This window comes from Mercenaria mercenaria, chromosome 2 (genome assembly GCF_021730395.1).
Source record: "Mercenaria mercenaria strain notata chromosome 2, MADL_Memer_1, whole genome shotgun sequence".
NCBI lineage: Eukaryota > Metazoa > Mollusca > Bivalvia > Venerida > Veneridae > Mercenaria > Mercenaria mercenaria.
The window spans coordinates 10,144,444-10,171,581 of record NC_069362.1 but is presented as its reverse complement, the minus strand read 5'-3'; the positions used below and the strand labels follow the sequence as shown (position 1 = coordinate 10,171,581).

The 27,138-nt window shown below is 35.9% G+C and overlaps 4 protein-coding genes across 4 annotated transcripts; 3 read left to right on the top strand and 1 right to left on the bottom strand.

The window, feature by feature from the left end:
- Nucleotides 1-4,682: 4,682 nt before the first annotated feature.
- On the bottom strand, nt 4,683-10,948 carry LOC123563150 (uncharacterized). The gene is made up of 4 exons (XM_053529488.1): nt 10,734-10,948; nt 10,209-10,275; nt 7,659-7,736; nt 4,683-5,180 (listed from the first exon to the last, which is right to left on the bottom strand). Exons 1-4 carry the CDS (start codon nt 10,896-10,898, stop codon nt 4,993-4,995), a joined length of 498 nt encoding a protein of 165 aa, XP_053385463.1. The 5' UTR covers nt 10,899-10,948; the 3' UTR covers nt 4,683-4,992.
- A 639-nt stretch (nt 10,949-11,587) lies between these two features.
- On the top strand, nt 11,588-15,801 carry LOC123563148 (E3 ubiquitin-protein ligase TRIM71-like). The gene is made up of 2 exons (XM_045355772.2): nt 11,588-12,272; nt 14,006-15,801. Exons 1-2 carry the CDS (start codon nt 11,830-11,832, stop codon nt 15,363-15,365), a joined length of 1,803 nt encoding a protein of 600 aa, XP_045211707.1. The 5' UTR covers nt 11,588-11,829; the 3' UTR covers nt 15,366-15,801.
- A 329-nt stretch (nt 15,802-16,130) lies between these two features.
- Nucleotides 16,131-19,443, top strand: LOC123563149 (uncharacterized). The gene is made up of 2 exons (XM_045355773.2): nt 16,131-16,682; nt 17,401-19,443. The coding sequence occupies exons 1-2, from the start codon at nt 16,264-16,266 to the stop codon at nt 18,746-18,748; spliced, it is 1,767 nt and encodes a 588-aa protein (XP_045211708.1). The 5' UTR covers nt 16,131-16,263; the 3' UTR covers nt 18,749-19,443.
- Nucleotides 19,444-19,581: 138 nt separating this feature from the next.
- LOC123563147 (uncharacterized) lies at nt 19,582-23,065 on the top strand. Its single transcript, XM_045355771.2, has 2 exons — nt 19,582-20,105; nt 20,326-23,065. Exons 1-2 carry the CDS (start codon nt 19,690-19,692, stop codon nt 22,259-22,261), a joined length of 2,352 nt encoding a protein of 783 aa, XP_045211706.2. The 5' UTR covers nt 19,582-19,689; the 3' UTR covers nt 22,262-23,065.
- Nucleotides 23,066-27,138: the final 4,073 nt, after the last annotated feature.

Below are 27,138 nucleotides of genomic sequence, written 5' to 3'. Positions count from 1 at the left end.
CTGTATTCAGGGCATGTGTGAAACATTAGTATTTGTATTCAACTCCTAAAGATATACAGTACGGTCATAACATGGTTGATCAATAGTTATAAAAAAAACCTCATTCGTTACTTTTTGCAAATTACCCTTTGACTGGATAAAAAGTCACACTGAACATGTCCAGGTGTTTTTCAGACAAGCACACGGAATTTGTTTCTACACTCCGTAAGAGTTGGTCGATCGCATAAATCGACAGCTCTCAGTTACTGGCTAAAGCAAGTCACTAATTTCCATGCATCTAAACATTCTCTTATTCCGAAATGTAAAATAATCAAAGATTATTTTATTTGTTTAACTTGTCAAATAAGGTCAGATGTATATTAGCGGGCATATGACGAGTCCACATTCTGTCAAGTTGATATATGATGCATTTAAGTTATTGTTTATTATATCAAACCTACACGTTTTATACGTCCAAATATCAGACAGTGCATATAACTGATGTTAGAGAATTGCTATATGTTGCTGTTTTAATATCTCGGATAGTCAGAAAGGGTCTGGGAAAGTCCAGATGTGAATCTGGAGTCCAAGCTAAGACCTATAGAAAATGGGTCTTATAGATATTAATATCAAGTTAGGTTTTAGATATGACAATTGTTAAGATCAGGCTTAAGAAATTATATACAAAGCGAATTACTAAAGTTATGTAAAAAATATTCTACTGTGTAAATAAACATCAAAAACGTTCAGACTCGTGTTGTGTTACGTTACAGAAATATCGCCAAGCAGGCCACTGCTCCAGCAGCACAGCGACTGGAATCTTTTGGCTTACTACAAGATAATAAAATAGTATACAAAGCTATTGAAGATCAACTATAATTGAAACGTCTTCCTTCTGCAGCCAAGGACTGATGCGCCTGTTTGAGATCAAGGACTGGTACGCCTGTTTGAGATCAAGGACTGGTATGCTTATTTGAGATCAATGACTGGTACGCCTGTTTGAGATCAAGAACTGATGCGCCTGTTTGAGATCAAGGACTGGTGCACCTATTTGAGATCAAGGACTGATGCGCCTGTTTGAGATCAAGGACTGGTGCGCCTGTTTGAGATCAAGGACTGGTGCACCTATTTGAGATCAAGGACTGGTACGCCTGTTTGAGATCAAGGACTGGTACGCCTGTTTGAGATCAAGGACTGATGCGCCTGTTTGAGCTCAAGGACTGGTACGCCTATTCGAGATCAAGGACTGGTACGCCTTTTTGAGATCAAGGACTGATACGCCTGTTTGAGATCAACGACTGGTGCGCCTGTTTGAGATCAGCGAGATAAGTGTCATCGTGAAGCAACAGACGTTTATGTCCCTCGTCACAAGAAAATATATTCGAAAGTATTGAAAATATGGCTGCATTAAAAAAATGAAAGTCATTGTTGTTATGCAACAGATTACAACACTGTCCTTTTGTTCTATTTCCTTATCAAAATGTACTTACTTTACCAGCAATTTATTGTCTGCAAAAGATGGTCGATACTGGAACTTATTGTAATGCGTTTATGCATCAAGACACATTCTGAAATTACTATACATGATGACTTTATTCGTAATAAGTTACAATATATGAATGGGTGTAACATGCAACCGTATTAATTATTTTCTTAAGAGTCCATAAAATCGAAATGTGCTCGGACATTTCCGGCGGACCATGATGACGTCATATTTGTTACGTTCCCTTATTTTAGTTTTCTACAACATACCTGCTATTAGATGCCTCAGACAATAGTGTATTTGCCTCGAAATCATTAATTCTTCTACAGACTGAGGATTGTCAAACAAACATTTCAGAGAAGCGTTGAGGTAGGTTACCTTTATATTTGTATGTGCGCATGCCCAACCGGAAGCTAACGTGACGATTTACGACGACGTTTACGACAAACTAAATGTGTTTGTATATCCATTCTTCAGGAAAAAATCATGAACCTGTCTCCGATTTGATGCTTAAAGGTTTAATAATGCAGAAATAATGAATAAATTGCCGCAGAAACGCTTCAAAACATTGTTGCTTGACGTCATTACGTTACGTGTCAGTTACCGCGCAAAATTAATAGCTTTTATTTTGAAAATACGTACTTCTGTGCAATTACTTTATTTGAACTATTTTTAAACAGCCATTATTTGCTGAAATATTTTTTATGTGTCTTTCGCTCTGAATAATAATCAATATTTTGCTTCTTTTGTGTAGTTATATTGAAATGTTATGCGGAATGTAAGAAAATGGAGGATGGTAACCAATGTTATTTGGAATATAGCTGGGTGAAAGGTTACTTAATACGGCCATTTTCAAATAAAAATTGGGCAGTTTGATTTGTAACACCTATTTTTCAGTTTCCGTTGATAATTTGTTACTTATATGTTAAAACTAAGCTCTAAAATTGTTCAAATTTCTGTAGAAATTGTGGTTTTTATAACTAAATTGATGTTACCATGGAAACGAAGTCCGTGACCTATATATCTAAATATAAAATTCAAAAGCGTTGACACTGGTCTATTTAAGGAACACAGCTTCGGCTTTTTATTTGCATTTCAACAATATCCATAATAATAATAGCAGCATGCAGAACGATTTTTCCATAAAAATGTCAGACGAGAGGTACTGCTGCAAGTATTTTAAGCTGTGAAATTTGTTTAAATAAATGTAAATAACCCGAACATATTATTTACGTTAGAAATAAAATGTTTTAAAGCTACATTAACAAGAAAGATAATCTTATTTAATATTTTTTATAAGAAATTAAGATAAAAAGCAAGATATAAGCTATTTTAAACATCTCTGTTGCCATGGTTACTTAAAAGTTTAAGAAGAATAGGGTACCATGTAAAGCGCTTGGTATTTTGCTAATAATATTACCCAAATACTCCATGTTGGTCATTAACAGAATGGCACTGCAGCCCAGCCATTGAAAAAACCCGTTTTCATTCATGGTTGTCTAAAAATGAGAGAAAATGCGTTACCATGGAAACACGAGCCCCGCGACATATACATTTTAAGCTTATATTAGAAAGCTAACGCGCATACTAGTCAAATTATTAATTATGAAGACTCCTACGGATAAAAATGAAACCAAAATACACTGAAAACTGTTAAATATACGTATTTTCCTTCTTCTTTCTATATAAAATACCTTTGAAGGGTCATGTTCTTCAAACCTGTATAAAATTGTAATTAAAGGGCCAGAGATAAACGAAATTGAGATTGTAGCAGTTAAAACATTAAATTACACAAAATACAAAAAATTGCTGCAGTTCAACGAATTTGAATTTCAATTTACACTGGTAACAAGGTAACCTACCTCCTTTAAGGCAGTTTTCAGTGGACATCATGTGAATATTACTTTCTATGGATCTCCATGTGGCCAGTTATCGACCAATGAATGTACGGAATTTACAAGTCATAAAATAAATCACATTATAGTTTCAAAAACAAGTTAAATATTGAACAGTTATAAAATTGTATCGATTCTGTGAAATGCCAACATACTTCCATTTTTATTCATTCATTTATTTATTTTATTTATTTATTTATTTATTTTTATTATTATTAGTTGTTTTTTTTTTTTGTTTTTTTTTGATAAACGTCAAATAACACAGAATCCGTCCTGTCGCAATTGAAGACACTTTGACCAAGGCTCGTCTGGGTGGGATGGCATAATTATGAACTTCAACAAAATTGCCTGTTTACTAGTGTTTAATCAAAATGCGGTCATTTATTTAATAATTCAGCTGTTTCCGTGCCAAACTGATATTTTCTTTGTTTACAGTGTTTAGGTGGTTTACTTTTAAACTTATAAAACGAAGGTACGATACAACTATTGATGAAATTGGGAAATATAGATATTATACCAGAGTCACTATTAATTTTGTATTGTATATAATGGTCTGAAAGAGGAATGTCATGGAATGTTAAAGCAGGAAACGAGTCCATTTTAAAGTGTCACAATTATGATCCCAAAACTATACATAGCACTATCCCGCAGAAGAAAGATAAAAGTTGAAATACCTACAATGTATTGGAATAAATATTGTTTTATTGTGGCGACTCCTTACTTGGAGAAGTATACAAATAGCATATGATGCCTTCTAAATAGAATGCAATTGGCAAAACATTAGAAATTAACCGAAAGCTATGTCGACTTAGTGTGCCGGGAACAAACTGAGGCACAGCAAAATGCTGCTGATTTTGTATAAAATTGCAAAAAAAACACATCCTTTCTCAAGCTAGTGGTACGCCTCAAACAAAACAAAATCCTAGTCTGGTTATGTAGCAAGAGGGTGATTTTCAATACAAATTTGTCACTGTTTTGTAACAAAAAAGTAAAAAAAAATGTATCAGGTAGCTTCAGAATATTCATAGCGAATTATTTATAGACATTTTGAAAGATTTTGATGGAATACTTTCATCTGCGTGGATTCAAAGTCGCACAGAAGTGAAACTCAGGAAGAAATGCCAAAAAAGGGCTCCTACATGTAACATAAGTTGTTTGCAAAGTACTAAAATTAAAGTGTGAGAAATTGATATGTTCAACTTAAAAGCATGTAAATGTCTCCAGATTAAAAAAGATATTGGTTATACATATTATGACAGCTGAAAGAAAACTTACTTACTCCAGTATGGGCAAAATATACAATAATTACATATTTTATCAAATTCTAAATTTATTTTGTACAAACAACACATGTTAGCTCACGTCCTTCAACATAAGGTGGACATTTCAAGGAGCCACACACGCCTTCTACGAGAAAAAACAGACGACCATCTTGGTTGATATGACCTCCAAAGATAACGTCTGGGCTGGAATCCAAACATATATACTCGGAAGCGGATTTATGCAGAACTTCTTCAGTCACTAAGTATCAATTGTATTCTTTTGTCCACCCTGGATAACATTCAAGACGTCCTGGTATCATCAACATTTCCGGTCTTGGGGAGCGGCAAACTGCACACGGTGCATCTTCATTGTTCATATTTTTACCGCCAAAAAAGCAGAACCGCCGTTCGAATGATAGTCCCAAAATTGATACTCCACACCATAAATTTTACCGCCAGATTTTACCGCATCTTCGTAATGTGCCCATTGTGGGTCCGTTGGCAGACATAGATGATTTGTGGCTCCTCCTTTACTGCCATAGTGGACCCCCGCTGCATGTCCTGCAAAATTATTGAACAAGAGAGCAGTGATGGCCCTTGATCGAACACCTGAGTTATATTTTTGTACATTTTTGCCATAATACCTTAAAAACTTTCCTGCAGATTCACAGGAGAATATTTTTGAAGTTTTCCATAAAGCCATATATGGTAAACTAACACCTCTGAGTAGCCATGTTTTTGGTAAATTATTAAAGGCGGCTTTAACACTCTTAGTATTAGTAGATGAATAGTCAAAAAATATTTCTGCGGAGTTATTTGAAAATCCATCCAGTGATTAGGAGATGTCGGCGTATAAGAATATATTAAGCTTTAGTGGCCATCAGATCTTGGTAGTAATAATTTCAAAACCGGACCTGAAGATTAGGTAAAGATGTTTGAAGTTGATTTTTTTCTTATTTCTAGCTCTCGCTGCCATGTTTTTTATGTGAGTTTTGTTTTTTATTTGCTTTTTTACTTTTTCCTGGTTTTTCTTTTGTGTCTTAGTTTTATCATGACTGATGTAAATAATTCAACAATGTTGACAAAGGGTGACCCTTGAAACATTTGTGTATTGTAATTATATACGTAGACAAGCAGTTTCTGAAATATATATAAAGGGGAAAGTGATGTTCTATGAAGATCTCCCACTTTTTTTTGCTGTAGCAACAATCAGAATACTTTGAACAGACTTAATGGAGAAACATCCCAGAAAAACAATAATGTGATATTATTTAAATATCGTTAAAGTTTCCCACTTCATACATATAAGGAAAAGTGACAACCTCTTCTTACAGACATCTGTTCAAACTAAACGGATTGATTTCAACAAACTTGGTAGAAAGTCGCCGACGGAGTATTTTTGTGATCGGATCAGAACATTTTAAGGTAGTAGACTGGTCAGGTTTTTTTCACTGCATACGGTAGTTGTTTTAAAGAAACAACAAAACTTCTCGAACCCGCGCAATGATGGAAAACATTACGAAATTATTGAAAAAACGGTAGAAAGACAGCAAACAAACACTTATTTTCGCGTTTTACAGCGTCTTTTCGTGATTTAAATTTACGACATCATAAATTACCTCCCTTCACGCGGCAACTGCTTTACTGTGCAGCAGACGTTATGTAAACAAAACAATGGTTTTTTTGAACGCTGCTTTTGAGAGAAAAAGGAATAGAATGAGGGAAGCGATGAAAGAGAGGGGATTTCTGTGATATCATATCGAAATGAGGCCAGAAGTTTCTGACAATAATTTTTAAATTCTCACTAATACGGGAAAACTGCATGCTCCCTAGCGGCCATGTTTTTGGAACAATTTGAACAACCTTGATAGGAAGTTGCCCGAGAAACAAGGATGTGAAATTATTCTTAGTGAAATCTGGCCAGTCGTTTTTGACGAGAATATTTTTGACGTTTTTCCTTTCCGTTGACGTTGCAACCAGAAATTTGTATAGAATAAATTTCTTTGCACGAATTTACTGAGAACAATCCAGGAAACAGTCAAAGAAAGTTTCATAACATACCAATAGAGATGTTCTTCAAAAAAAGCGTGAACGACTTACGGAAGGGCTGACACACGTTGGGCGATCACTGTAGCTCACGCCGAGATGTCCTTTTCATCGTGAACAAAAAAAATATTTTCATGCAGTTTGAGCTTATTACTTTTCGCCATTGGTTACTCATATGTGCATGTTAGAAATTTTTGGGATGACAATGCAAGATACAGAAGACGCAGATACAGCAGTAAGTAAGTTTAGTTCTAGGAGCCTCGGCTCGAACTTACCATTGCGTTAGTCCAGTGTGTTACCACTGGACCGGAGCGTCCGCTCTTATTCTCTTCATACAATGCATTTAAAAAGCATGACCTGACCGGGTGGATACAAAGATATTAAAATAGATTGTAAAAGGCACAGACCTCCATACTTCGGCTAAAAAAATACCTTTCTTTCAAATTGAAGTTTGATCATATTATGAACATTAGAATATGAGTTTTTGTTTCCAAACTTTTTGAAAATACCGAATCAAGAAAAAGAGATGACCTCGTCGGGAATCGAACACGGATCGCCGCGGTAATAAAGAAGTTTTCCGCTGTCGTTACCAATAGCGCTGTGGAGGATTTATTGTTCAATGCGCGTTAAATATAGATATAAAATGTATTTATAATGGAGGAAGTTTACCTCGAGTAAAGCGCCGTTTTTCGATTTTCATCATAAAAAGTAGTAAAAACAACTAATTCTCATGTGTTTCCGTAACATATAGTCTGTCAGTAATTAAGTTTTAAAGCATTCTTAAGAAATGTAATATTTATTTCCAGATATCTAAAAAAATAATTTTTGTCAAACGATCTGAAGGCCAGTGCATTTAATTTTATTTCACGACTCTGTCTCTTCATTTCGTCTACTACAGATCAGCTCAAAGTAAGACAGCAGTCGTGCTTTGCACAAGACGACCTGCAATATTTACCCTTACCAAACACATCTCAACTAACATACATTTTTTACCTGAGTAGATGAGATATGTACCGTTTGCCGGACAAGATGTTCTCCCCCATCGGAAATAAACACTTCCACCGCCACTTCCTTAAATTGAAAGAAAATTCTATACAGTAGTGATTTTTACACAATTATTTCTAGCGGACAGAATTTTCTATAACTTTTCATATTTAAAGATTGATGTGTGACAAGTTAAAACAAAAAAATAAAAACGATAGGTACCCGTGCTTCTTTTTTCAATATTCAAAGTTTATCAAGAACACCAAATCGGTATTTTTGTCTGAAGAAACAATACATACATGTCATAATAAAACTACTGCAAACAACTATTTACTTAAAATTTCACTCTGATGTTACTGTTTATGCATCACAATTAATGAAACGACTATAACTATGCATAAAATGTCAACGTATAGATATATTAACTCAGAAAAATTACTCTTGACAGATGTCGGAAGTATCTGAAACTGAGAAAAATACGAAGTATTTCTTAATGATATGAAAAATCTAGCGGACAGAATTTTATCAAATTTTATATTATGTAAGCTAGAACTAAGACAAAAAATTCTAAACCAAAAAAATAATATCAACCCGTGCTTGTTTTCAAGAAGAATTAAAAAATATTCGCTCCACCAACAAAAGTATTTTTTCATTACCCCACCCACCTAAAAATTATGAACATTTTTTTCTTACACAACAAATTACACACTGTTATAATCAGTTTCATAACCAGTTTTCTTACTCACATGCGGAATAATGCTCCTTTAAGGTTGCATGCCTCGAGGTCAAATACTTTTTGAGATACGTGCTACATAAGCTTTCACATGCCATTTACGTATCTATTTAACCACGTCAAGGGACGTAAAACTGGTTTTACTGAGTGAAACCTCAAATAAAAGTACTGGTGCACAACTTCGCATGCTGAATTTAATTCTTGTATGGTTTCATGACTCTTGACGCATATACTTTTGAGGTACATGCAACACAAATGTTTAGACCCTTTATGTACATTTTTACTGCCAAGGGCCATAACTCTGGTCTTACTACGTGAAATGCGGAATGGGGCACAAAAAGTATAACAACATTTTTAGCAAGTCACATTTAAACTTGAAGGAGATAGATCTACGTTAAGATTTTCTGGAATTTTATGTGACTTGGAGTCGGCTAAATCATTACTGGACGAAATAGTTTACTTTGGCTGTCCACAATGTATTCGATTCGGGCACTTCCTACGACTACTCCTCCAATAAAACACCATCACTTTTAAAGATAAAATATGCACGACCTATATTGTCAGTACATACGATATTTGTTTTTGCGCGAGTGCGCTGTATATCCGAAACTTTACAGTGGTTGTCGCTTGCTGCGCGATTGAGCTGCGCACAAAATATTGTGATGAACTCCTTTAAGAGCAGACCAGTTTTATGTTTTTTATTTAAAATATAGCATCAAATCAAGGGCATGTAACCATGTACTCCAATCAAGTTGCTCCAGTCTGGAAATGTACATTCTGTCAGGTGCTTAAAAAAGAAGCTGCTAATGCAAAAACAAAGTGAAATATAGCAAATCTACTAAACCAATGGTAAGAACTTCGTGCTATATTTGTCCGATCCTGCTCATAAGATCTTGAACGAGATTTTATTGTTATAGAAATATTTTTGCTAAATCAAAAGCGCGTAATTGTGACCATACTGGTCCGATCTGGATCATAATCATACTTGGCCTAGACCTTAAAGTCATTATCATTCTGTCATAATACGTTTAAAATGGATTAAGAAATTAAGGGGGGCGGGGTTGTGTTCATAAGGTGAAATATATTATTGCATTTTCGACTGCATCAAGGGTTAGTCGTAACTTTGTCCGTATACATTTATTAGCGAAAACACGGATGCTAGAAAGTTGTGAACGACAGACGGACGAACGGACTTCCAACAGTCCTAAAACTTTATCACTAGTACGTCGTACTCAGTTTGTCTTAAACATATAAAACATGCATTTTTTCCTTGAAGACTATACTATATTCGAAAAAGATCTGCATAATTGCTTTTTTAACTACAATTTTATGTGTGTTAAGGAGCAGGTACCGAAATTACGCCAAGTGTAAGCGATTTCCATTATAATTGCACAAGAGATTAATTTTATTCACTATGTAAGGCTTTCCATGTACTCCTTGAATAACATCTGCTTCTTTCTGCAGACCTCTCGGGCCAGCTAGAGATAATGTTCATTCTAACAGCTCGAGGGTCTAGGCTAAGTATTAAAGTAAACATTACCGTATTTAGGATAAGGAGCTGGTATAAAAGGAATTGTTTTGGTACCTTCAGGGAGTTTATTTAGGATTTTATGGAAGATTTTCAATATTGCTTTTCGAGATTTCATGGATCACAGATATGTGACAGAGAATGAAACTCGTCATTTATTCCAACTGTAAAATTTGTTACTAGTATATAATATGATTTTAGTTTTAAAAAACAACACAAACTTGTACGGAGAGAGCTGTTTATTATACAAAATTGAGAGAGAGAGAGAGAGAGAGAGAGAGAGAGAGAGTTATTTTACCTGATGAACTTTGTAGATTAGCTACAGTAGACGTCAAAGTTGTAATTGTAGATTTCATTTCTTTGACCTGTGAAATCATAATGAAATAAACGGATAGAAATATTTTTCCAGATTTCTCCTCAAAAAACCAATCAGAGAATCGTCGTCCCTTTTTTTGCTAGACTTGCAAAGTTTGCTGAGATCAAGTCTTCCGTAATAATGTTTATTATACTCATATTGAAACTCTCATAAAGCATCTTTCCCCTTCAGCTCAACTCAACATTTGTCAGACATAACATATACTATACTTGTTTTTCAAAAAATGCTATTAAAAAGATTTTATAGCAACGATATTGTTTAAAGACTAACGACAGAATCCAATCTATCTCTCTGCAGGCAATAATGATGATTACTGACAAACATCGAATTCGATCAATTCAGTTCCCAACGCATCATATGCCATCAAAACATGGTGCTGACAAAAGATTTCATTCAGACTCTAAGGCAACAGCTAAACAAGAAAAGACAAAAAGTGAACAATCTTACTTCTGCAGCTAGTGTCTGGTAGGCCTGGCTTAGAGAAGCGTCATCGTGTAGAAGCAAACGTTTATGTCCCTCATCGCAAGAAACGCTGCCAGGAAGAACTGAAATAATCGCTGCATACAAAACGGAATTCATAATTGCAGATGTGTTCATGTAATAATATTGCATGAACTATTCATGTTGGTCAACCTTCTTATCAAATTGCACTATTTAAACCAGTAGATGAGGCATCTATGAGAATTGGGACAGTACTGTACGTTTGCGAAAAATATGCACAATATGCAAGTTTTTCAAAACCTGTTTATTTTTTATTCAAAATCGTATGCTATATAGAAAAATACATTTAAGAGACGGTGCAGCATGTTTAATTATTTGCTATTCGACTTAAACACTACATTTCTATTATGTTTTTATATGGTGATATTTTTTGGTCTTTTGGAATCATGGAGAACATTCAACATCAGTGTAATAGAATTTGGCTTAAGTCGGTGCTAGGTGGCTTGAGGGGTGTTGCACTTTTCATTTACCTTTCATGAACAGGCTTGCTATTGTTTTTACTTGGTTGCATTCATTGCTTCCAAAGGATTTTTTATTTGTATTAAGATTGAAACCTTTATAGCACGAATTTGTTTTAAATACAGAATAAGTCAACTTTGCAAATGCTCTGTCGCATTTTCATCATATAAATACAAAATAGTAAGCCAGTGTAACCTCTCAGACTATAAAATTAATATTTTAGAAATTATTTTCATTATTCTTTTGAAGTCAAATTTAAAAGATATTTTAAACATGTCATTATGTAGGCGATTGCCACACGAACAAGTATATAGAATAAAAGTAACTGATTTTCTGTTTAATACTTTAGCATTTAACTCGTAGTGTGACGTTTTGCTTTAACTCTTGTCCAAGACGAAAGTTTACGATATTATTCAATTGAATAAATTGTATAGATCTTTGAACATACGGAGATCAGATTGCATACATTTTAAATTTGGAACACGATGTCAGTATCAGTCACTTACTTTAATCTGTGCGGAATTATAGCCTTCCACAATTACGTATATTTTATTAACATATTGAAGATTAAATAGGTATCAAAATGGCTGACGATCTTTCCGTTAAAAGTAACAAGAGCGGTAACAAAAAAGCTGTCGATAAAACAAGAAGGAAAAGGAAAGAAGGGGAAACTTCGTCTGTTGTAAGTGAATCAAGGTCGCCGGCGACGTTAACGTCTTTTTCAAAGCAAGATGACACAAATCGGATGTTTCAGTTGTGTGCACCGTGTCTACGAGAAGACAGAAATGTGGAGTCTACAAATTTTTGCGATAATTGTCAAGAAAACTTATGTCTCTCGTGTGTGCATCAGCATAGTAAATTCCCTACGATGAAAGACCATGTTATTCACGGACACCAAGGCGAGACAGTACCGATTGTTCCGTTAAAACTAGAGAAATGTGAGAAACACAATGGGAAGGTATTGGACATGTACTGTTACGACCACGACGCCGTTCACTGCGCTGCCTGTATTGCCATAAACCACAGGTAAAGTGTCATTCAAGTACTGTTTTTGAAATGGTCTCTGATATGTTTTTACAAAGTTTGCAGTACAAAAATATTCATTGTTTATTACGTGCGGAATCCTGTTCTTGCTAGAAGTAATGACTTTCCATGCGTCGGTGTTACAGGGTGATACAAAACAATAATACATGTATGTTACATCGCGACAGTACGATATGACAAAGCAACAGAATGACAAAGCGATAATTCATTGTACATTTTCGAGCGTCGCTTCGCGTTGTCGAGTGTTTTATTGCATTGTTGTGCGTCGTGCTAAAGACGAAGACACGATTCACGACAATGTGATACGACATTTAGAAAACGCCATTTCGCATTATCGAGTGCGTCGCATCGCGTTGTCGTATTTTGTGGTCAGCAAAAATGCACAGCACGACACACGACAATGCGAACTGACATCATGGCAATGCGATACGATGCACGACAGCGCGAAGTAACAATGAGATAAATCGTGCTATTGCCAAGCGACAATGCGATATGACATCGCAACATGATCCCGTCACATTGCCGTTCTTCGTATCGAATTGTCGAGTTTCGTTTTGGCATCGTCGCGACGTTACTACGCAATATTTACATTCGCCATATTCTTTTTCCATTGAAAATTATGACGCTAATTTCGTATGAACAGCAAAAGTAAAGGCGCGAAAGTTTCCTCAACGCTGCTTATTTATAAAAGGCCGCTGTTTTGGCGACGTCCGCGTATAGTCATGGAGAACGTACCTTTTCTTGCATACCAGACAGGGATTTCCGGTATTTTTACCGGTGCTGGAAAAATCCATCTTACACCCCGGGGTGTAAGATGACTCTCGTGCTGTAAATGACGTATTACGAACTACATGTATGTAGAAGATTTATGTAGTAATTTATAATTCATTTAAAAAACGGAATAAAAATTCAGTACCTTGACAGTTCCTACTGGTTCCTGATAGGATATTTCTCGATTCAAATCACGTTATTTTATCAAAACTTCATAACGTTACGTTGCAACTGATAAAACAAAACCGGAACTAAACATTGTTATTTGTTTTGAAACTTCATGACGTCCTTCCTGTTTACGGACGTTGGTTTCCCGCGCTTTGTTTAAATACACTGCCATAAGAAATAGTTCTAAAAAGAAAGCCGTTCGATTGATTTTATTTTTATTATTATTTCTTGAAATCGGTATGCAAGAAAAAGTTTAGGTCACTGGTTATGAGTGCAGATGGAAATATCCGGCTCTCGGGTAACTGTTTAGGCGGTAACTCGGCAAGGGAGCTTCGTTACCGCCTAAACAGTTACCCTCGAGGCCGGATATTCCCATCTGCACCTACAACCAGTAAAAGAATCTTATAAGATGACGTCGCAGTTTTTCCGTCTGGTGAACAGAATTGCCGGGAAGCTGATATTAATGTTAAATGCAACAAAATATGTGCAAGTTTTAATTTAATCTTGTTTACAAATGGAAAGGAAATATAATGTAAATATAAGAAATGAAACTATGTTTTTTTGTTTTTCGGTGTTAATTTAATTTAATTAAACATGAATCGCGCTATTTGCCGATCCTATTCTGTCGTTCATTTCGCATGAACACCGAAAAAAATCGTTTCATTTCTTAATGGTTGTGTGCCGCCCTCTAAATGGCACAAACAGGATTTCATACGTACGTCCCATCATCTTTGTATCTAAATGTGTATTTCTATTTTAATTTTTTATTGTTTCAGAAAGTGTAAGAAAGTTTCATACCTTCCAGAGGCCGCTAAAGATATAGCTGAAAGTCAAGAATATAAAGATGTGTTAGAAAGTGTAACTAAAATTAAAGTTGAGCTCGAAACATCCAGAACTCGAAGACAAGAAGACAATATTCGGCTCGTAAAGGAAAAAGAGGACGTAATTATCAGAATCAAGTACGTGCGCAAGAACATTAACAGATGTCTTGATAATTTGGAGAAATTGACAATGGACAAACTGGATGCTGAATACAAAAAGTACAACGAAAAGGTTAACAGAGACGTAGCAAGTTGTGAAGATATCATTTCAAAACTTGAAGAACTCACACAAAAACTGTCTAAAGACCAACAACTAGACGACGCAAACAGATTCATTCAGATGAGACGGGCGACCCACACAGTTAGTGAGGGACAGAAAATAGTCCAAATACAAGGTGAAGCAAATGGAACAGAACAAATACAGTTTATACCGGACAACAGAGTAAATGAAGTAATCAAAAGCTTTCCGTCGCTTGGCTACTTTGCTTCCAAGCAGAAGCTCTTACAAGGGACTCTGATTGGTCAATTCGATGTCCATGTGGGTGCTGACGTCACTACCTGTCAAGTACTTGGCTCTGACTTTCTGCCGGACGGAAAAGCTGTAGTAACTGATTGGGAAAACAAAAAATTGAAGCTGTTAGATACCTCATACAAAGTAATAGATTATTTGAAGCTCCCGGGATGCCCTTACAGTGTATGTAGTATCAGTCATAATGAAGGGGTGGTCAGCATAACCAACATGAAGAAACTGCAGTTCTTTTCGATAGATTCTAGAAACAAGATAATAGAGGGGAAAGGCCTGAAGATGTCCGAATTCTGTCGTGACGTTGCCTGTAGCAACAGCCAAATCTTTGTGGTCTGTGGAGCTTTAAAAGAAGGCGACATGAACCAGATAAGCATACTAAGTATGGACGGAAAACTCATACGAAATATTGAATCTAATAATTCAAGTGAAAACATGTTTATACGCCCACAATACATAGCATTAAATAGGATAGGCACTATATTCATTGGCGACGAAGATAAGGGTATTATTGCACTAGATGAAAATGGAAAAGTCGTCGATGTCTTTTCGAACAAGCTTTTGAAATATCCACACGGCGTAACTGTCGTAAACAACGACCAAATATTTGCCTGTGGATTTGGGTCACATAATCTAGTCCAGATTGGTAGGAACATGGTGCTACTTGGAGAGGTTTTATCAGAGAAAGCCGGATTCAGACACCCGCGTTCTGTGTGTTACGATGTGAACAGCCAACGAATTTTGGTAACTTGTAAAAACACGAATTTTGTTAGAGTGTACAGTTTGAAATGATTTTAAAAAGGAGAATAATATAATGTCTTAAAGAAACTAATACAGACAGCACTAATTTGTAAACTTCAGATACACAGAACAAATATGTGGTTAGTGTACACTTTTCACACATTTGTCACTTTCAATAACTAAAAGATTTTATTACCACTACCGAAAAATCTCTACAGCTGTATGGAAACAAAAAGACAGAAAAGACTTTTCTTATAAGGATGACAATAATGGAAATGAAATAAAACATGCTGTCTGGGAATAAACTCCCTAAATTATTGTAAAGAGTTAAGTTTGTTTGGTCAACTATTGCCCTAACAATCACTTAGGAAGTGAGATAACGAAAGAAAGTTGGAACGTGTAATCTAAAGTGTTTAACTATTAAGAAGCAATCTATAACTCTATACCAATGATATATTTATTATTATTAATTATGCTGTATGGTAAACCGTTGTCCTTCACAGGACAATTTAGGCCTTTCAGTCTTATATCTACAATAGGTCTTTAGATAAAAACAGTAAGAAATATTTGTAAATTAAAAAAGGAGATGTAAATTTGCCAGTATTCAAGTCACTTCACACAAAATTGACGAATATAACGTTTATAAATACATATATCGCCAAAGCAAAACAATTTCTCCGCCCCGTCAATTTTCTGAAAGCTTTGATTTTCTTTGTTGCTAGCTTTATTAAATCAATATTCATATTACATTACAATATCACCTTTGTACTCTTTTAAAGAAATGTGCAGGTCCATTTCACCTTAAGTTAAATACATTTGAAGACAATAGATACTATCAAAATATTTATAGACCGTGCCTTTTAAAAATTAAAAGCCATAGTGGGTTCTAAATGGTGCCAACTGAGATATTGAACGTAAATATGAAGTAAAGGCAATACTGCATGTAAAAATGGGAAAGAAACAAGCTGCTGCAAATATTCAGCCGCCGGCTGCCGCGAATTCTCAGCCGCCAGCTGCCGCAAATTCTCAGCCGCCGGCCGGGAAGAAAGTGCCAATGATAAACACCGCGTCTGAGGGCGAGTTTCGGTGTACAACTTGTGAACGAGAGAGCATACAGACAGAAGCGAGCAACTTCTGTGTGGACTGTGAGGCTAACTTGTGTCCAACATGTGTGAGCCAACACAAGAAGTTTCCGACGATGCGAGGTCATAAGATTCTGGGAAAATCGGCTCGTCGGCACATCAACATGGACGTTGAGGAAGAAGAGAATTTACTGGAATGTCACAATCATCCCGGAAAAATGGTGGACATGTACTGCCCGGAACATGACGAGGTCTCATGCGGCGGTTGCATGGCCGTATACCATAAGTAAGTTTATTTGTTTGATAAATATTAAACATTGAAAATTTGGAAAGAATTGATGACAGCTCGCATGTAATCATGTTATTAAATGTCCTCGATTGATTGTATATGCAGAAGTATTTCATCATACATCATGTGCGTTCGAAGATCATTTGCATTCAATCTCAGGCCAAAATATATTAATAGAAATAACTAAAACAGGCTGAGATGATGCAAAGCTATGGTAAGGCATGTTTAATGTTTCTAACAGCATAAAGTTTAAGGTAGAAGTAAGTGCTCCTAAAATGTGTTGATTTTTTATGACGTTAATGAATTGGTAACATTTTGCTATGAAATAACCAATTTTACAGACGACTTACCCGAGAGTATATAAGGTTGCAGAATATTATTTTTCCGTTGATTTAGGACTGTATATATGATATTTAAGATTACAAAATGTCACTTTTTCCGTTGATGTAGGACTGTATGTATGATATTTAAGGTTACAAAATGTTACTTTTCCGTTGATTTAGGACTGTATGTATGATATTTAAGATTACAAAATGTTACTTTCCCGTTGATTAAGGACTGTATATATGATATTTAAGATTACAAAATGTTACTTTTCCGTTGATTTAGGACTATATATATGATATTTAAGATTACAAAATGTTACTTTTCCGTTGATTTAGGACTGTATATATGATATTTAAGATTATGAAATGTTACTTTTCCGTTGATTTAGGACTTGCTCAGATGTCGTCTTCATCTCTGAGGCTTCGAAGAATATCTTGAAAGGTAAACAATACAAAGATAATAAGACAAATGTCCAAAAAATGAAGAAAGAATTTGAGCAACTCAAAGCCACCGTTGAAAAGGGTCTTCTAAATCTAGCGGAGCAAAATGATCGTGTTTTAGCAACCATGAAGGATATACGTGTGAGAGTCAATGAGCTACTTGATGAAATGGAGAGGAAAACTAAGATTCAGATGCGAGAAATATACACGAGAAATGCTGTACAAATAAATGAAGACATCCTTAGATGTGAAGCCATCCTGAAATCTATGCGCCAGTTAGAACGGGAACTTGAAAAGCCGTTAAGTCCAACCAATTTGGAGCCGGACATTTTTGTTTACACACACCGAGCCAAACGTAAACTCATGGAAGGAAAGCAATACTATGCCGCCATAAAAAGGGGTACACTGGGCCAGAGGCTTACATTTGTTGTCGAACCTAGCATTGAAGAATGGCTGTACAACATGAGAAACGGACTTCTCGGTCATTTTATCTTCAAGTATCGCCTCAATGAAATCCATGTAGGTGTTGAAGATGACAAGGAAATATGTGTCATCAATGGTGCTTCTGTTGTCGCCGACGAAAGAATTCTCATGACAGACTGGAGTAACCAAAAACTAAAACTCCTCGACAAGTTTTTCACCGTCGTTGACAATATTCGCCTACCGTCTGCACCGAACGACGTTTGTCATATCTCAACAAACGAGGCAATAGTCAGCCTTCCCGATGAGAAATCACTTCAGCTGGTTAAAGTAGACCCAAAACTCACACTTGGCAAGAAATTCGACATTGGAGTAGAAGGACGCGGTATGGAATATTGGGCAGGGGAATTGTTCATCATCTGCGGAGGACTGGAGCACGAGGTCAAAGGGCATTTACGTGTTTACACACCTCAGGGAAAACTCATCCGCGCTATAGAACATGACCATTTAAATGATGGAATCTTTTCTATCCCAATGCGAATTGCTGTTTCGAACGACGGTAGCAAAATTTACGTAACGGATGGAGAGAAAGGTCTCATAACGTTGAAAAAATCGGGAGAAGTAACGCCAGCATTTTCAGACCCGGAGATGAAATGGCCTTGGGGAATATGCGTGGATAATAACGATCAGTTATTCGTATGCGGAAGCAGTTCCAATAACATTATGCAGGTGCGCGATAATTCTAAAATAGGCGTTACACTGAGGGCTGAAGATGGGCTCAAGGATCCAATGTCGATATGCTTCTTTCCAGTCGGATTTAGACTCATTGTCACCACAAATAAATCCGACTTCATAAAAGTGTTCACACCCTTGTAAAATGTTGAACATAGAAGAGTGTTATCACAATTCAAAACTAGAACTCTGTATCATCTTTCTTGGTGACGATTTTGGCATGACTTGTCCATGAACAGGTTCAATCAAACCGAGCCCGCAACATTTTCGTTTTTGTCGTGATGAGCGACCTGTGAAGTTTCTACTTTTTCTATTTTATATAGAAATGCAACAATTTATACAGCAGTTAATTCAGACTCACCATCAATATTTTCTGGAAACTGCTAAAACTAAGAACGACAGAATTATCAAACTTTGACTTCTTTATTTATTATTAATAAGTTTATACTCAATGTGCATGTATTATGTTTGGTTTTTTTTTTGTGTTGTTTTACTACACTTGTTTTAAAGAGGTACGTCTCAAGATATATATCATGGTGGCGTGCCATTTCATTTAACTTTATTCTTTGATAATCGTACGTGTGTATTTAAGATTAAATATTACCCATTCATTTTTAACTTTTCAATTGTCCTTATAAATGGACTAAAATAGTATACTGAAATACAGCCCTTGTCAATAGATAAAAACAATTAAATTCAGTCAGACATTTCAAAAGTTAACACAAGCGAAAATAGATTTAAAAAGAAATGCCGTTTAACGGGGTATAATTTTTCATTCTTATTGTTTAAAGTGTACATAGGCCAGCTATTTATTATAATATACTTCACGTTTGAATGGATGTGTTGAAATCATTTTAAATTGAAACAATTAATGTTGTCCAATATAATTACTAGCGTTTTTTGCAATGCTATCGCGTTACACATCTCAAATGAAAAAAATAGTAATGGGGTCAAAAGTTTGAATTAAAGGTTATTAGTAGCTATATTTTAGTGTTTTTGAAATGGCTAATGACAGTGTGACAAGTTAGACAGTGTTTAAGTGAACATATGGTTTTCATGGTACAAGTCAAGTAAAAGAAATCAAGATGAATAGAGTTCGGTCCGCTGCTAGTGGAAGATCAAACACTACAGCGGCAACAGCTCGTTCAGGACGAACCAACAGAACAGCTGGAACAAGGGCATCAAAGACCTCCACAAGCAAAGTATTTGAATACCCGTGCAACCCGTGCATGCGAGACAATACCAATGTGGAAGCTACCAACTACTGCGAAGATTGTGGAGAGAATTTATGTGCAGATTGTGTTAAACAGCATCTGAAATTCTCTTCAATGAAAGACCACAAGATTCTGGGCAAATCTGACAGACGATCAAACAAAGACAATGGAACAGCTCCGAAACATCACCCAATGGAATGTTCCGAGCATCCAGGAAAGAAAGTGGATATGTTTTGTGCAGATCATAATGAAGTATGGTGCGGCGCTTGTATAGCAGTTAATCACAGGTATTATCATTTATGCATGTAATTTATATACTTGAAATTAGTTAGAATTGAGCATTTATGCTTATAGCATAAATAACATGATTAACAATTATATCAGTTATATTTTACGTACCAGAAGACAGGCATAGTTGGTGTTACATTGGCTTTTTATTCTGCTTACAAGATTACACACTTCAAAACAGGTTTTATACTGAGAATAACACTATATGCTTTTTTGCAGGACATGCAACAATGTTATGCTAATACAACATGCTGCAAAAGGTGTAGCAAAGAGGGACGAGTGCAAAGAAACGAAGGACCATATACGTAGAGTCAAGAAGGAGTTGATAGCCTGGAAAAAGAGGGCAGAGAAAGATATGGCTCGAACTGAAAAGCAGAAGGCTACTCTTATGAACAAAATAATACAAAGCAGAAAAAGAATTGACAAAATACTGGACATCATGGAAAAGGCAACGATTTTAGAGTTGGAAAGGGCTTGCAATCTTGATGGTGGACAGATGCAAGATGATACCAAGATGTATGGCGAGATTATAGCTAGCCTAGACGTCATTGCTGGAATGCTAACTGCCTCAAAAGGAGACACGGACGGGGAGTCAACAATATTTGTTGGGACGAAACGAGCGAATGAAACATTTCGAAAGGCGGAGCGAATCATGAACTTTGTAAGACATACCATTGCTGTAGAACCAATCAGGTACGTACCAGACGGAAGAATAATCGACTGGTTAAAGAGTTTACAATTTCTTGGCACATTTTCTCATCAACAGAAAGTGTACACAGGAAGTTATTTAGAGAGGCATGATGTTAGTGCTGCAGACGAATATAAAGATTGTGATATGTTCGGTTCCACGATTCTTGAAGACGGAAGATTAATGTTGACTGACTGGGATAACAAAAAGGTGAAACTTTTAGACACGTCGTATAAGGTAATTGATCAGCTTGTTCTTCTGGGACATCCAGACGACATTTGCTCCCTAAACCCGCAAGAGGCGGCAGTCACCATGACAATGCAGAAAAATGTTCAGTTTATCAAAATAGTCCCGAAAATGTGCCTTTCAAGAATAATTTACACAGACGAACACTGTCGAGGTATAACTTATCATGATGGTCAAATTTATGTCGTCTGTGGTGGTTTCAAAAGTGAAGGTAACGGGAAAATACTTGTATATACCGTCTTAGGTGAACATGTGAAAACTATTGAAAGAAATAATGCCGGACAAAGAATATTCTCTTGTCCAATAGCAGTTCAAGTGGTTTCAGATGGCAATTTGCTCTATGTTACTGATGGTCAGCGAGGAATCGTGACCTTGACTAAGAACAATGACGTCGTATCAGTACTTTCTAGCAAAGACGTGTCCTGGCCATGTGGAATATGTGTGGACAGAAAAGACAATGCTCTGATATGTAATGGAAGAAGCAGCAACATAATTCAGGTATGCGGACTAGATACAATAGCCGTAATTCTGACACATAAAGATGGTGTAAAGAGGCCACACTCTGTGTGCTTCGACCCGAACAACCTACGGATCATAATGACAAGTAATAAGTCAAAGTTCATCAGCGTATTTCAATTAACAACAACGTCAGTAGAGCAGGTGGCAGAAGGAGCTAAAGTTAGTCTAAGCGTTGTTGATAAAAAACCGAAAGCTGACAACAATGCTGAGACAAATGATGAAGTAAAGGGAAGTGTGGTCACATCTGGTGAAAAGAAAGAACTTGAAAATGAAAAGGTGTTGAATTTAGATACGCCAAAAATGCCAACTTTGACAGAAATCAAGAATTCTGCGCGCGACAAATCAACAAACACCGTGCGAAATTCTCTATCTAAGGAACGTAAAAGCGATGTGTCTGATCAAGAATCTGTAACTTCATCATCCGGAAGAAGTAAAACCAATCCAACGAGAGGAAATTTATTAAGCTCGCGAGGTAAATCAGCATCTCGCGAAAGTGTTACAGCAAGCGTTCCGGACCGAAGCGGGAAAAGACTAAATTCGGCCAGGAGCGAAAGTGTTACAGCAGGGACACCGGACAGAAACGGAAAACGAGTAAATTCGGCAAGGAATTCTCGCATGTATGGAAGACTTGAAAGGATGCAAGAAACGATCCTAAATAATAATTCCGGAAATATTGTTTCCCGAAAGAACTCCAAGGCCTAGATTTATCATCCTCCACTTTTTTATGAGCTAATTAATAAATATGTTAATGCCAACGATGATCCTACAGTATCAGGATCAAACGTTTTACAGCACAACAGCAGCTGTGATACTTAACTTATCCTGATAAGCCGAGAAAATATTGTAGTGTATCTGCTGTTTAAGAAGTTACTTAGTACCAGTCAGATGCCTGTTTGATCAAAATGCATAAAATATGAGAATACGTTGGTGTAAAAAATTCGTTCAGGTTATGCAAATGGCTATATTATTTCACCGTGAGCATATACCAACGACTACATATGATTATACCGCGGATTTTAATAATGTGCAAGATCAGATGGATGTATGAAATTTGGTGAAGTTCGCTTTTATTCAGTCAACGTTGTCAAAAATGGACATTTTCTCTAAATTTCATGAGGGGTAGGTCACTTTCAGGCTTAACAACACAAATGTGTTGCATTATATTATGAAGTTATTTGTTTCGTTTCATTGTTGAATATTTAACTGTGTTGCACAAATATTAAAGATCTGAAATAAAAAGTGTTATAATCCATCCGAAGTTAATACTTATTTTCAAAAAGAAAGATTAGTGTGTCGGAACGAATTGTACGTTAGATTCTCCATTAGCGATGTCTACAAAATTATCAGCATCTTGCACGACCGGAAACTACTTGTTTTTGCTACGTTGGTTTATTTCTAAACACAAACGAATATTTATATACACTGTCCAGTTTTCTAGGACACTGCCTATTTGATTAACACAGTCATAGGTCTAAGAATTATTTACAAAGCGTTGTGGACCGAGTTTCAAATTCTGATAAATTTTTATAATTTTCGTATTTCGTGTAGAAAAACCTTGTCAAAAATGAACATTTTCTCTAAATTTCATGAGGGGTAGGTCACTTTCAGGCTTAACAACACAAATGTGTTGCAATATATTATGAAGTTATTTGTTTCGTTTCATAGTTGAATATTTAACTGTGTTGCACAAATATTAAAGATCTGAAATAAAAAGTGTTATAATCCATCCGAAGTTAATAATAATTTTCAAAAAGAAAGGTTAGTGTGTCGGAACGAATTATACGTTAGATTCTCCATTAGTGATGTCTACAAAATTATCAGCATCTTGCACGACCGGAAACTACTTATTTTTGCTACGTTGGTTTATTTCTAAACATAAACGAACATTTATATACTCTGTCCAGTTTTCTAGGACACTGCCTACTTGATTAACACAGTCATAGGTCTAAGAATTATTTACAAAGCGTTGTGGACCGAGTTTCAAATTCTGAGAAAATTTTATAATTTTTGTATTTCGTGTAGAAAAACCTAGTCCGACCAAAGATTAGACATCCGTCTTGAAACCACGCTTTCTGAATATTTCTTTCCTATCGTCTTAAATTATAATGCAGGAATGCAATTCCATCAGTTGCTCAAATCATGTTAGGCTTATGTATCTGCGACGAAACGTTATGCTTATATTGGAGATGCACAAGGGTCCAACTTCGTTTTTATTTAAAACAAGAGCTGTCTGATGACAGCGCGCTCGACTATTCGAAGAATTGATTGAAGAATGGGGTCAAAGTATTTCCACGGATATTCAGACAAAAGACATAAATAGATTAGACAAACAATGTTCCTGTATTACTTTGATTTCGATAAGTCTTGCACTAAATGGCAATATATGAGGCAATTTCAAAGTCCAAAAAGGGCCATAATTCAGTCAAAATAGTTATGTACTCTTGCCTACAGATCGAAATCATAATGATAAACAAGTGTTCAAAGTTTAAAAGCCATATGTCAAATAGTTTTGACAAAACATGGACTTGTATGAAAACAGAACCAATTTCAAAGTCCAAAAAGGGCCATAATTCAGCCAAAATAGATGACAGAGTCATTTTCTCTTTCCTAAAGATAGAGACTATTATACTAAACAAGTGATAAAAGTTTCAAAGCCATATGTCAAACACTTTATAAAAAATATGAACTGGTACGAAAAACTTAACCAAGATTTCTAAGTCAAAAGGGGCCATAATTCAGCCAAAATCCTTGATGGAGTTATGTACTCTTGCCTGTAACTGGACATGGTGATGGTAAACAGGTGTTGAAAGTTTCAAAGCTTTATCTCAAAAGACTTTGTCAAAATATGAACTGGTAAGAAATATTAACCAAGATTTCTAAGTCGAAAGGGGCCATAATTCAGCCAAAATTCCTGATGGAGTTATGTACTATTGCCTATAACTGGCCATGGTGATGGTAAACAAGTGTTGAAAGTTTCAAAGCTTTATCTTAAAAGACTTTGTCAAAATATGAACTGGTACGAAAAACTTAACCATGATTTCTAAGTCAAAACAGGCCATAATTCAGCCAAAATCCTTGATGGAGTTATGTACTCTTTCCTATAACTGGCCATGGTGATGGTTAACAAGTGTTGAAAGTTTCAAAGCTTTATCTTAAAAGACTTTGTCAAAATATGAATTGGTACGAAAAACTTAACCATGATTTCTAAGTCAAAAGGGGCCATAATTCAGCCAAAATCCTTGATGGAGTTATGTGCTCTTGCCTATAACTGGCCATGATGATGGTAAACAAGTGTTGAAAGTTTCAAAGCTTTATCTCAAAAGACTTTGTCAAAATGTGGACTGGTACGAAAAACTTAACCAAGGTGTGACGCCGACGCCGTGGTGAGTAGGATAGCTCTACTTATTCTTCGAATAGTCGAGCTAAAAATCAGGTAATTGAAGGTAAAAGGAAATAGTTATATATCTGCAATTACTGTCTAGATCCTAAAGTTCACACTGTGATTCCGGAGGTCAGTTTGTGACCAAAAGGCACAGTGATATACTTACCAGCAGGATATGTATTTAAAGTCTCTTTTTCTGTAAATTGTTGAAAAAAGACAAACAAGTCACGTATATAATTGATACTTTGTTTTATTACTCGTTAGATCTGATACAAATACTGTGTAACTGCCACTACATACAGACATTTTTATCATCTAGGAATGTTTTCTATTGTGATACAATGATTAAAATTTTACATAAAAACCAAACAATGAAATAAAATGTATTATGCCTAAATGTATGTTAACAACTTGGATTATACGATTTAGTTCACAAACGGACAAACGTATAGCATTCTGCATATGACAAGAGTACGTGATTATATTTCGTTGATCAAATAATTAACTGTCTGTAGCATATTTTAGAAAAATCTAAATAGCAACATATACAGGGCTCCAGCAAGATGATTACTAGTATTTCGTTGTTTGACACTTTCTCGTGTATGCATCTTGACATAGAGGTAAAAAGTAGAACTAATCTTTTCCTTACATTTCTTAAAACAAATCTGATTCTTGAGAAAGCTGGTTTTAGTGACCTTATTAGGAAGATCAGGAGCCAAAATAGTTTTGCTTCTGCGGTAGGACTAACTGTAAATTTAAGACGATGGGTCTCTAATGACAATTGGCAATTTCCGTGCGATTACATCTTCTCGTAAGCTATTTCAGCATCCATCTACCATAACTGAATACTGACCGCAGGTGCTCCTCCAAGCTTAGTTTCAGGCATGCGCATACACCCTGGTAAATCCACCGACCTTCCGTATTCCAGCTTGATGTTGTCTTCACATAGTGAGCTTTCGCACATATATCAGTGAGGGATAAATGATCTCAACTCAGAGGCCTTGCCTACCCGGCCACGGAGGTCAAACCCCCCGACCACCCCCACCTCCCACGCACACAAAGAATGCATAATCAAATGGAAAATACCGCCTGTCATTAGAAGTCCACTACATTAATGAACATTAGAACAAAACTGAGGAATAGTGCAGAGTAATGAAACAGCATTAAAATAAATATAACAGAAATTAAATACTGGCACAGACAAAAACACAATTATACGTGTATAAGAAAATAAAATAATATATTGCATTAGTAGTTTAATATATAAAGAATAAATATGTTTGTTATATTTTATGCAAACAACTGTTATATTTATCACATAAATCAGGTGTGTAATTACCAGATTTGAAAACTGGACACATTACTCAAGGGCGTAGGAGCTGGGGCGGCAGGGGCGGCGCCCGCCGCCCCAATGTTTCGAGGAGCGGCGAAATGCCGAACTTGTAAATTTTTGAAAAGGCTAGAAAATATAGTTGAGAATAAATACAGCGCGGTCTTCCCTTGCCAATTGTCAATTTATCATGAAGTGCATAGGCGACTGATATGTACACAGAATCTTGTCATATCGCTGACACCTTGCTTGATCACCTTGGTGACTTGTACGTGTTAGCGACCAGTTTCCAAAGGAAATTCAGGCCAGGAGGAAACAACTGATTCCAGCCCTAGCAAAAGCCAAAGAGGCTGGAAAACCGGCTTATTTATCCTATGACAAGCTTTTCATTGATAACCGCAGATACACTGTTGAAACCGTGTCACAATCTGGTTTTTCTGATGCATAGGGGGCGGACGAGAAACAGTTAACATTTCTGTTATGGAATGTAAGGGGTATTGTGAATAAATTAAATGACTGCGACTTTTTGAATTTTATTTCAGATTTTGATGTACTGTTATTTGTTGAAACTTGGAACTCAAAAAATTCTAATGTTCAGATAGAAGGGTATGACTATTTCGCGTGTCCACGACCAAAATTTAATAGACGAGCGAAACGGGACAGCGGCGGTGTTATTGTCTATTATAAACATTATTTACGCAATCAGCTGGAGCTGATAAGTGTAAACCAAAATGGTGTGATTTGGTTCAAGATTAAAAAACAGTTTAGCTTTGCTAATGAAGATATTTATTTTTGTGCGTGCTATATCCCTCCAGAAGACTCTCAGGTGTACCGTAATGAATATTCCACATTATACCAGTTTGACTT

What these genes read in the sequence shown, in the direction of transcription:
- LOC123563150 (XM_053529488.1), bottom strand. Translation starts at nt 10,898, where the DNA reads ATGCAATATTATTACATGAACACATCTGCAATTATGAATTCCGTTTTG. An exon ending in ACCAGACACTAGCTGCAGAA is followed by an intron (nt 10,276 to 10,733) that starts GTAAGATTGTTC and finishes ATGATTTCACAG; the next exon opens with GTCAAAGAAATGAAATCTAC. An exon ending in TACATATCTCATCTACTCAG is followed by an intron (nt 5,181 to 7,658) that starts GTAAAAAATGTA and finishes ATAATTTTGCAG; the next exon opens with GACATGCAGCGGGGGTCCAC.
- LOC123563148 (XM_045355772.2), top strand. Translation starts at nt 11,830, where the DNA reads ATGGCTGACGATCTTTCCGTTAAAAGTAACAAGAGCGGTAACAAAAAA. An exon ending in TGTATTGCCATAAACCACAG is followed by an intron (nt 12,273 to 14,005) that starts GTAAAGTGTCAT and finishes TTATTGTTTCAG; the next exon opens with AAAGTGTAAGAAAGTTTCAT.
- LOC123563149 (XM_045355773.2), top strand. Translation starts at nt 16,264, where the DNA reads ATGGGAAAGAAACAAGCTGCTGCAAATATTCAGCCGCCGGCTGCCGCG. An exon ending in TGCATGGCCGTATACCATAA is followed by an intron (nt 16,683 to 17,400) that starts GTAAGTTTATTT and finishes CCGTTGATTTAG; the next exon opens with GACTTGCTCAGATGTCGTCT.
- LOC123563147 (XM_045355771.2), top strand. Translation starts at nt 19,690, where the DNA reads ATGAATAGAGTTCGGTCCGCTGCTAGTGGAAGATCAAACACTACAGCG. An exon ending in TGTATAGCAGTTAATCACAG is followed by an intron (nt 20,106 to 20,325) that starts GTATTATCATTT and finishes GCTTTTTTGCAG; the next exon opens with GACATGCAACAATGTTATGC.